Genomic DNA, 11,375 nt, shown 5'->3' on the forward strand with positions numbered 1-11,375 from the left:
TCAAATTCTAGGCCCCTAAATAATAAAAGGGGGGAAAAGAGAAAACAAAATACACACCAAAAATCTTTCTAGGCTTTAAAAATGCTTTATCCACTGACTGCTCATTCTTACAAATTCTTCTTAAATTGTTAACTTTTAGTTAGTAAACCACAGTATTTTTAAAAATTTTAATTGCGTAGGAGCTTGAGTAAGGCATACAAAATTACCGTGAACTTATTTCCAACTCTTAAAGGTTACTACTAAGACAAACACTGTATATAACCAAATTTTAAAAAATAGAAATTAGACAGGAAGAAGAAACAAAAGGCACCCAAGGTGGAGAAGAAGAAGTAAAATTTTCACTATTTGCAGATGATATGATATTATACACAGAAAATCCTAAAGAATTTTAGACTAAACACTGTTAGAACTACTAAACAAGTTCCAGGATACAAAATCAATACACAAAAATCGTGTGTAGTGCTTCCATACACTAATAACAAACTATCAGAAAGAGAAATTAAGAAACAATTCATTTACCATTGCAACAAAAAGAATAAAATAACACCTAGGAGAAAATTTAACCAAGAGGTTTAAGACCCAGAAACTATAATATATTGATGGAAAATATTAAAGAAGACACAATAAATGGAAGGCTATTCCATACTCATGGATTAGAAGAATATTGTTAAAATGTCCATAGTACTCTAAGCAGTATAAAGGTTCAATACAATCCCTATCAAAATTCCAACAGCATTTTTCACAGAAATAGAACAGTCCTAAAAATTTGTGTGGAATCATAAAAGACCCAGAACAGCCAAAGCAATCTTGAGAAAAAACAAAGCTGGAGGCATCCTATGCCCCAATTTCAAACTATATTACAAACCTAGAAAAACAAAAACACACAGATCAACAAAACAGAATAAAAAGCCCAGAAAGAAACCCATAAATATATGGTCAATTAATTTATGACAACAGAGCCAAGAATACAAAATGGGGAAAGGATAGTCTCTTCAATAAACAGTGTTGGGAAAACCGGACATACAGCCACATGCGCAAGAATGAAAAGTGGACCATTATCTTACAGCATACACAAAAATTAACGCAAGTGGATCAAAGACTTGAACATAAGACCTGATATCATAAAACTCCTAGAAGAAAACACAGTGTTAAGCTCCTTGACATCAGTCTTAGTGATGATTTTTTGGATTTGTCAACAAAAGCAAAGGCAACAAAAGTAAAAACAAACTAGTGGGACTACATCAAACTAAAAAGCTTCTGCACAGCAAAGCAAAACCACTAACAAAATGAAAAGACAACCTATGGAATGGAAGAAAATATTTGCAAATCATATGCAGTAAGGGGTTAATATCCAAAATATATAAAGAAATCACACAACTCAACAGCAAAAAATAATCTGATTAAAATATGAGCAGAGAATCTGAATAGACCTTTTTCCAAAGAAGACATATGGATGGCCAACAGGTACACAAAAAGGTGCTCAATATCACCAATCATCAGGGAAATGAAAATCAAAACCACAATGAGATATCACATCACCCCTGTCAGCATGGTTATTATCAAAAAGACAAGAAGTAACAAGTGTTGGTGAGGATGTGGAGAAAAGAAAACCCTTGGGCACTGTTGGTGGGAATGTAAATTGGTGCAGCCACTGTGGAGAACCGTATTTTCTGGGAGGGCCCAGAAAAAAATTAAAAATAGAACTACCACACGATCCAGCAATTTCACTTCTTGGTATTTAACTGAAGAAAACAAATATACTAACTTGAAAAGATATATGTAGCTCCACGTTCACTGCAGCATTATTTACAATAACCAAGTATGGAAGTGACCCAAGTATCCATTGATGGATGAATAAAGAAAATGTGGTATATATACACAATATATCCAGTCATGAAAATGAATAAAATCTGGCCATTTGCAACATGGATGGAACTTGAGGACATAATGCTTACTGAACTAAGGGAGAGAAAGATAAATACCATACAGTCTCACTTACACGTGGAGTCTAAACAAAACACAACAACAAAAACCAAAAAGAAATCTAAGCGTATGCATACAGAGAACAGATTAGTGCTGTTAGAGGTGCTGGGGTAGGAGGTTCAGTGAAATGTGGGAAGGGGGTTAAAAAGTATGAGCTTCCAGCTATAAAGTCAGCGGGATGTAATGTACAGCATGGTGACTACAGTTAATAAGACTGTATTATATATTTGAAACTTCCTAAGAAAGTAAATCTTAAAAGTTTTTATCACAAGAAAAAAAATTATAATAATGTATGGTGATGGATGTTAACTAGACTTATTCTGGTGATCAGTTCACAATATATAGAGATACCAAGTCATTATGTTGTACATCTAACATTGATACAGTATTATATGTCAATCATATCTAAATAAAATTTATAAATAAATAGAAATGGAATACCACCAGTATCTTTGAAGTCCCTTTTTAATTATATCCATCTCCCTCCTCTTAGAGGTAAAAATTTTACTTTTGTTTATTTCCTTTCTTTATAATTTCATCACATATGATGTATCCCTAAACAATGTACTTAGGTTATTCTTTCCTGTTTTTGAACTTTAACATGAACATAATCTAATGTGTGAATTCTTCTGTCATGTGCTTCTTTTGCTAACATTTTACTTTGGCATTTATCCAAGATGACGAATTTTATAGTAGCTCATTTATTTTCACTGCGTAAATGTTACATTATATGAAAATATCACAATTTATTTGTTCTATTGTTGATCTATTATATACAGTAAGCAGAGAGATGGCCCCCCAAAGATGTCCATGCTCTAACTTCTGAAACCTGTGACTATGTTAAAAGGGACTCAGCAGATGTGATTAAGTTAAGGAATTTAAGATGGTGAGATTACACTGGATTATTCAGGCGAAACCAATACAAAGTTCTTTATAAGAGGGAGACAGGTGTGTCAGAGTCAGAGGAAGACTGGAAGATTCTACACTGCCGGCTTTGAAGATGAAGGAAGAGGCCACAAGCTAAGGAACACAGCAGCTTTTAGAAGCTTGGAAAAGGCAAGGAACAGTTATCCCCTAGAGAAAGGGAGAAAGAATGCAGCCTTGTTCACACCTTTATCACACCTTTAAGACCAATTTTCAGACTTCTGGGCATAGAACTATAAGATAATAACTTTGTGTTATTTTAAGCCACCAAGTTTGTAAATTTGTTACAGCAGCAATAGGAAACTAATACAATTCATATTTAGGTTATTTCCAGAATCAGCTAAAGAACAATGTCATACAAACATTTTTGTACGTACCTCCTGATATATATGTGTGTGTAAGACTTCCTCCAGGTTATATGCTTAGGAGTAGAATTACTAGAAGTACATGTTCAGTTTTACTAGGGAATGTCAGGCTTATTTCCAAAACAGTTGTACCAGTTTACAACCCTACCAACAGCGGATGGGAGTTACTGTTGAATCATATCCTCACCAATATTTTATTATTAATCTGTTTTCATTTTTACCAATCTAGTAAGCATGAAAGGGTCTCTGATTTTTTTTTGCACTAATGAGGTACAAAGTTCTAATGTTTTATAAAACATTTCTATTTCTTCTTGTGTAAAATGTCTGTTTATATCTTTTGTTCATTTTTCTATTGGGTTGTCTTTTTCGTATTGACATGCAGTAAAAATACTGCTTTTTCCCTATTCTGTTTTAACCTTCTGGAACTCCAGTCATCATATCAGACCTTCTTACTCTATTCTTCACGTCTCTTAGGCTCTCTTAAACATTTACCATCCTGTTATCTTTCTGGGCTTCATTCTGAATAACTTATTTGCACTTCTCTTCCATTCATTTATTCATTTATCCAACATATTTATTGAGAGCCTAACATAAGCCCTGCACTGTTCTAATTACTGGGAATGTAATATTAGAAGAAAGAGAATTCTCATAGAAGAGAAAAAAAATGAATGACCAAAGTATAGAGTCTGTCAGATAGTAATAAAGTGATATGGAGGAAAACTAGAGAATTGAGACAGGTGTTACAGAATCCGGGCTGCTAAATTTTTAAACAGGGATAATTATAGAAGGTCCAACTGAAATTTCAGCAAAACTTAGAGGGGAAGGAGCAAACCATGCTTTTTTGGTGGGGGTGGTGAGGGGGGCGCGGGAGAGGAAGAAGCATTCCAGGCATCGGGAATACTAAATGCAAAGGCCCTGAGGCAGTAAGCTTGCCCAACGGCCCAGAGAAACAATAAAGAAGACTACATAGTAGGTAAAAGGAGAATTAGAGGACCTTTATTAAGATTTTGGCTTTTCTGAGTCTGGTGTTTTCTCACACCAACCAATTCTCCACCTCTCCAACATTAACTGGGTGCCCAATTCAATTCTGATACCACATGGACTTAGAGAAGACCCCAAAGATTAAGGGTGTAGACACACAGGACTGCCCCGACTTAAGACGCCAGCCCCAAGCCACCTGTACTGACAGGGCGGCTATAGAGAGGGGTTCCCACAACTTCCTTCTCAGGTTTGATAATTTGCTAGAATGGCCTATAGAACTCAGGAAAACACTTTACTTATGTTTACTGGTTTACTGCAAAGGGTACAACTCAGAAACAGCCAAACGGAAGAGATGCACAGGGCAAGGTACTGATTGGGGCATGGGGGGAGGGGGCAGCGTGCAGAAGTTCTGTGCCTCTGCGCTGCTCTCCCAGCAAGTCTATGCATTCATCAACCTGGGAGCTCATCGAATCTCACTGTTCTATGAGTTTTTACAGAGCTCAATCTACAGCACCCCTTGCCCGAACCTGGAGGCCAGTGGGTAGGGCCGAAAGTTCCAATCCTCTAAGCACTTGGCCTTTCTGCACCAGGCTCATCCTGAAGCTCTCTAGGGGTTCCCACCTAAGTCACCTCATTAGCATAAACTCAGCTATGACTGAAAGGGGCACCCCCATTTCTCAGGAAATGCCAAGGCTTTTAGGAGCTTCGTGCCAGGATTAGGGGACAAAGAGCAAGTATGTTTTTGTACTGTACAGCGCTGAGTGAGGCAGGAAGCCACTGGAAGAGTTTTAAGCAAAGGCTAAAAGGAACATGGAGCACAAGGCAAGGATGAAGGGTTTCTCTTTTATACTGTATGGTCAGGGAAGGTGACAATTTAGGTAAGTGGACATAGCAGATAAGGTGACACTTTAGCAGAAACCTAAGAAAGTGAGCGAGTGAACCACATGAATACAGGAGAAGAGTGTTAGCTAGGCAGAGGAAACTGCTAGTCCAAGAGTCTCAATGCAAGAACACATTTGCCATGTTTGGGGAACAGCAGGGAAGTCAGCTTGGCTACAGCATAGGTTTAAGGGGAAGTAGACTGTGGGAAGAACAGATTTGAGGGGGGAAAAAATCAGGAATTTGGTTCCTTATACATCAAGTTTGTGATACCTATTAATTATCCAAGTGGAGAGGTTGAAAAAGTAGTTGGATGTATGGATCTAGAGCTGTGAATCCTAGTCTGGAGATTCTGAGAGTCAGTTATATAGATGGTATTTAAAACCAAGAGACTAAGGGCCTCCCTGGTGGCGCAGTGGTTGAGAGTCCGCCTGCCGATGCAGGGGATACTGGTTCGTGCCCCGGTCTGGGAGGATCCCATATGCCGCAGAGCGGCTGGGCCCGTGAGCCATGGCCGCTGGGCCTGCGCATCCGGAGCCTGTGCTCCGCAACGGGAGAGGCCACAACAGTGAGAGGCCCGCGTACCGCAAAAAGAAAAAAAAAAAAAACCAAGAGACTAAATGAGATGACAAAGGTGGAGAGAAGAAAGAGTACAAGATTTGAACCCTGAGGTTCAACATTAGCGGTTAGGGACAGAGGAGGAACAAGCAAAGGATTCTAAGAAAGACTGGCCTGCAGAAAGACAGGAAAGAAATCAGAAAAGTATACTATCCTGGAAACCAAAAAAAAAAAAAAAACCCAAGAAACGTATTTCAAGGACAGTGAGTGGTGAGCTGTGAAAAAAATCTGCCAATAGTTTTTAAACCTTAGCTTTTTAAACTACTGGCTTTAGCAGCAAGGAAGACATTAGTGACCTTGACAAGAGCAGTTTTGGAGAAGTGGTAGAGCCAAAAGTCAGGCTGGAATGGGCTGAATGATCAGAACAGGAAAGATAAAGATAACTCTTTTGAGGAGTTTTCCTATAGAGGGAAACAGAAAAACTGAGCAGAGTCAGAAGAGATGGGTGGCTCAAGAGAGAAATTTAAAATAGAATTAACAGCATGTTTTATGATGACAGTAACAGTCCATTAGAGGAGGAAAAAGCAATGATCCAGGAGAGAAAGGGAAGATTTGCTCGAGCCATGTCCTTGAATTGGAAAGAAGGAATGGGACTAAAATACAAGTAGAAGGATTGACCTTTGATAAGAGCACAAACAGTTCATCCATGGTAATCTACAGGAAGTCAAAATGTGTGTGTCAAAAAAATGTGTGTCAGAGACTAGTAGGTGGACAGATGTGGATTATTCTGATTACTCCAACTTTGTTAGTGAAGTATGAAGCTAAAAGTGAGGATGGAAAAGGAGGTGTTGGAGGGTAAAGTAGAAAGAAAAGTATATAAAATGGTTGTCTGATTCAATAATCTTTTTTCTGCTAGGTATAATCAGCTATTTAATCCATCCATTGATTTCTTAATTTCATTTCTAGAACTTCTATTTCATTATGTTTTAATTTTTGGGGTAATTCTTTAAAATTTCTTGTTCTTTTTCGTGCTTTCAAGGCTTTTTAAACACATTAAACATAGTGATTTTAAATTATGTCTGATATTTTCAAAATCTAAGGTCATTACAGGTCTATTTCTATAATCTATATTTCTAATACCTCATTCATGGTGCCTTTGTGTGTTTGTGATTTTTGACTATTAGCTTATTCTTCCTGACACTTTATCTTCAAGAATTCTTTAGGGCCTGGGTTGAAAATAAATCCCTCCAGAGGGGATGGATATTTGCTTTTACCAGTAAACTGGGAGCGTACCAACCTGAGGCTGCTACGAATTAAATTTCCCACTTAAAGCTTTTCCCAGTACAGGTGGCATGAATTTGCCCTGTATAAGGGCTGGCTCATGGTTACCAATTCTCAAGGCAGTTTTTTTTTCCCCTTCCCCTAGCAAGTTTCTTCACTTTCCCCTTACTTGTGGTGGGTTTCATTTCTCATTTGCCCTTGTATTGAAGATGTAGCTCTGTGGACCCCAAGCTTTATGGTGGGGCCTCCTTTTATTTCCCTCTCTTTGGGCAGACACAGGCTTTATTTGTTCACTCCACTCCATGCAGTTGTTAAAGCAGAAGGCTCAAGGTGTACAGAGTTTTGGGGAAGTCCTCAAGGTAATGGGACTGAAGCAGCACTGTTTGAGTCTCAAGGTTCTGGCTTTCCATCTTGGGAGGGTGCGGGGCGGCTTTATGTATTCCTTGATTTCCTGCCACCTCAGAAATGCATTTAAAAAAATTTAAAAATATCTGACTGAAGTTATTTCTTTACAGGAAGATTAACTTGTTATATCACTTGTATGCACTATGTTTTTAGTTTCTATGTTTTGTCGTACTACAAAGCACATTTGCATTTCATTTATAAAACATGGGGTATGTGGTGTGCAAATGCCTATCATTTCGTGTGCTTAAAAATAATTTTATGCTTTTAATGTAAGGAGATAATATTCAAAATTTTTATTCACCTCCTTAACTAACTTCTTCTGCATAGAAGTACTTTTAAAAAAATCTAATTCTTCCTTTTATTCTTTACCATTTTTCTTCCAATTTAGTGTATGAAAGAGAAGAGAAAGAACTGGCTTGGTTCCGTCTTTTTATTTTCCTGGGTCTCCCTCTGCTCTATTTCTATACTGCAAAGAAGCAAGCACGCTGAGATGCACTGTATAAACCAGAAAGAAGCCTATTGGGGCTCCAGTCTAATCTTGTTCACTTACTTAACAAGTGTGATATTTATCACGTAAGCTCTCTTAACGTCAGTTTCCTCAATCGGCCCACAGATATGTCAAATAAAATGAGATAATGTATACTTAAACATGTTACAGATTAAAGTACTATCTAAAATATGATCCAACACTATATTAGAAAGTACCACTGTAAACAAAAACCATATATATTCATTTTTGAGGACTGTTTGGTACAATGCTACCTTGAATATGCGCAAATCTTTAACTATTGAACTATATATATTCATTTGGACATAATGAAATTTAAATTACATATATTCACTTGGATATAATAAAATTTAAATTTCACATGGAATTATAAAGCATTAATACACATAATTAGTGATAGGAACCTAAAACAAAGCTTCTACATTGGTGATAAAATATACAATTAATATATGCTATATAAAGAGAAAATGAGAAAAATCAAAATTTTTAAAAATAGCTAAATGTAAATTCTACTCAAAAAGAAACGGCCCACTAATAACTAGAAAATAATTTTGCCAAAGACAATTCGGAAAATATACTTTTCGTAAGTCTGGTAGATATGCCCAGATTGCCACTATTTCAGTGTTTCCAAGTGGGGTTAAAAGATAGTTACAAGGGTAACTGCATTAGTTACTTGCAAGGCTGGTTTAAAATGCTGATTCCTGGTTCACATCCAGATCCCTTAAATCAGAATATCTGGTAATGGACCCAGAGAATCTGCATTTTTAACATCCCCCCTCTCCACCCAAACCAAAAGTCTGCCCCTTTTATTTTTATCAAATCATTCATTTAAAAAATATTCAGGGACTTCCCTGGCGGTCCAGTGGTTAAGACCTCACCTTCCAGTGCAGGGGGTGCGGGTTTGATCCCTGGTCGGGGAGCTAAGATCCCACACGCCTCGCCGAAAAACCAAAACATAAAACAGAAGCAACATTGTGAGAAATTCAATAAAGACTTAAAAAATGGTCCACATCCAAAAAAAAAATCTTAAAAAAAAATTTCAAACAGGGACAGAAACTGAATATTCGGGCATTCGGGATTCAGAGCACCATAACGCTATGACAGGGTCTGAATAAAAAGTGAGAAAAACATGTTTACACGGTTACCCTCAGTTATCTTCAATTTTACTTAACAATCAGCATTAATTGCTTCAATCGACGTCTCCCCTCATTATCGGGCCACCTGAGACACCTTTTTGTGTTTTTTTGCTTTTAGCAGTTTTGCCACTTTGGAGCAGGTGCAGGCAAGAGAGCACCTGGCAGCAGTCTACTCAAATTCTCCTGTATGAAAAAGAAGCAAACACCTTTCTTAAGGCAAAAAGCTCTGCGAAGCTAACGCTCTGATTTCCAGCATATTGAGAACCCTTCCTTAATACGCCTCACAAAGACAACCCCCAAACCCTAATTTACCAGCCAGCACCTCACTGCTGATGGAGCCACAAGATCAGACACAGACTCCCGGTCTCGTACTTGGGCTCACCTGGCGACGTCACTTAGCAGACAGAGTACAAGCTGGGTAAAAATACGGCGGTCCTGAGCGAGGGAAGATGCGAGGGTCTCTCTAGTCCGAAAGTCGAGGAAGTTAAGTCTCGTCCCCCTCGCGATCCACACGGCTGTTGCAGGGCCGCGGGGTCTGTCACCTCCTCTCCACCTGCCCGCCGACCCCCTGAGCTCGCCGCGGGGAGGGCGTCCCCATTTCTCGGCGTGCTCTCTTCCCAAAACAGCCGCGGAGGTTTTCATTCCCGTCCCATCTCCCGCCACACTCTCAGCCGCTTAAACATCAGAAAGACAGAAACGAAAACACCTCCGGGGACCGTCACCATCTTCCTCTTTTTCCTGCCATCACCCCAGGAGTGTCGCCATCCCCGTACGCCGCGAGCGGCTCGCAGGCGTTTCCTGGGCTCAACGGTCACGGTTTCAGCCCCCCTCCCCGCCCCCCCGTCTTTTCCGCTCGCCAGAAACCAAGCCGGGCTCCGGCTCCGGCCCTCCCGCGACTCAGCCGCGGCCCGGTCGCCGCCCCTGCAGCCGCCGGCTTTCGGCCGGGGGTCCCCGCGCCGCCATCACTCGGACTCACCTGGGCCTCGACGACGCTCGGGAGGAAACTCAGGGTGACCAGCAGCTGCAACGCGGCCGCCGCCCCCTGCCCTGCGCCGGCCCGCCCGACCCCCCGGCTCATGCTGACCTCTCCCCTCGCCGCAGCCGGCCGGGCCCCTCGGGGCCGGAGAACTGCGGGCGGCCCGGGCGACGACCCAAGGGGACGACTCCCGGTGGCCGAGAGACTCCAGGGTCAGAGGTCTGCACGCCCGTTGGGAGGCAGGGGACGCTCTGCCTGGCGCCCGGCTGCTGCAAGCTAGGCTTGTGAGTCGAGTGCCCCCGACTTCATCCCCCAGGCGGCCCCGCCCCCGGCCTCCCCTGCGCCCGGCCACGCCCCCTCCAACCGCGAGTCCTTTTGGGAGTTGTGGTCCCGCGCGGCCGGGAGGGCGCCTCAGGCCGGAAGGCGGGGCCGGCGGCAGGGGAACCCGGGAACTACAGCTGCGGGGACCGCTCCGCCTCCCCGGGGCTTCGGGCTCCAAGGCGGCCAATGACGGGGGACCACGCGGGCCTCCAAAACAAGAGGCGGTGCGGACGGGTGGCAGGGAGCGCCCTCCTTCACAGCCGGCCGCCGGCCGCAACCCCTTCCCTTGGCAGTTGCTCCTGGAAACGGAACGAAGGGGTCCCTCCCTGTGTCTTCGCCCCCTGACACCGCACGGCCGCGAGGCTCCAGGATTCGCCCAGGATCTACGCAAATGAGAAACGAGAGCTCTTCGACTTTCAGTGTCGGGCGCTTTCTTTGTCCACCCACTTTTCTGTAGCCTCACATCTACCGCGGGTGCCTGAATGAGCCACCTGCGACTTGTGGAGATGGCTTCGGCTCCTCCTTCATCTTATACGCCCCAGACGTATTTAATCTCAGAAACTGCTTGAGCCGGGTACCCCCCCCCACAGAGGCACCAGATTTGTATAAACATGTATGCTATTTGCACTGTATAGATGAAAGTGGGCCATTACAAGAATACTTAGGAGTGGGCGCAGATTGATTGAGGCAACCCAGCAGATATCTACTATACTTAGGTTTCTTGGAAATTCATGATAAAGTGTTATATTTACCATACTAACTTTTCTCTTACCCCTCCGCTAAGGTTCAGTCTGATTTCTCAAAAGTAGTAAGTATTTTATGGCAAGATTGGGGCAACCATTTTTACCTTGAGCACTTTGAGTCAAGGATCATGCTTGGCTTGTACACTACTGAATCCCCATTCATCCTATTAAGCCTGGGCTAAGGACTCTGTTAATGTCAGCTGTTACTGTTACAATAAGGACTCAACAAAACTCATTGAATACTGCTGACATGGAGGGGGAAAAAAGAGTAACAAGTGAGAGGCCGGCATAGTTCCTCAATAAAAGCCTTAAAGG

At 41.7% G+C, this 11,375-nt stretch overlaps 1 protein-coding gene across 3 annotated transcripts in view; it reads right to left on the reverse strand.

Moving 5' to 3' along the window:
* ERO1B (endoplasmic reticulum oxidoreductase 1 beta) overlaps positions 1–10,315 on the reverse strand; it is a 66,810-nt gene extending 56,495 nt beyond the window's left edge. For all 3 annotated transcript variants that reach the window (XM_081225659.1, XM_081225658.1, XM_081225657.1), the window contains exon 1: positions 9,997–10,315. In XM_081225659.1, the coding sequence (XP_081081785.1) occupies positions 9,997–10,098 (102 nt within the window). In that variant the 5' untranslated portion in view covers positions 10,099–10,315. The remainder of the gene's footprint in view (positions 1–9,996) is intronic.
* Between the last annotated feature and the right edge of the window lie 1,060 nt (positions 10,316–11,375).

Source organism: Mesoplodon bidens (genome assembly GCF_964165515.1).
Source record: "Mesoplodon bidens genome assembly, chromosome: 1".
Lineage (NCBI taxonomy): Eukaryota > Metazoa > Chordata > Mammalia > Artiodactyla > Ziphiidae > Mesoplodon > Mesoplodon bidens.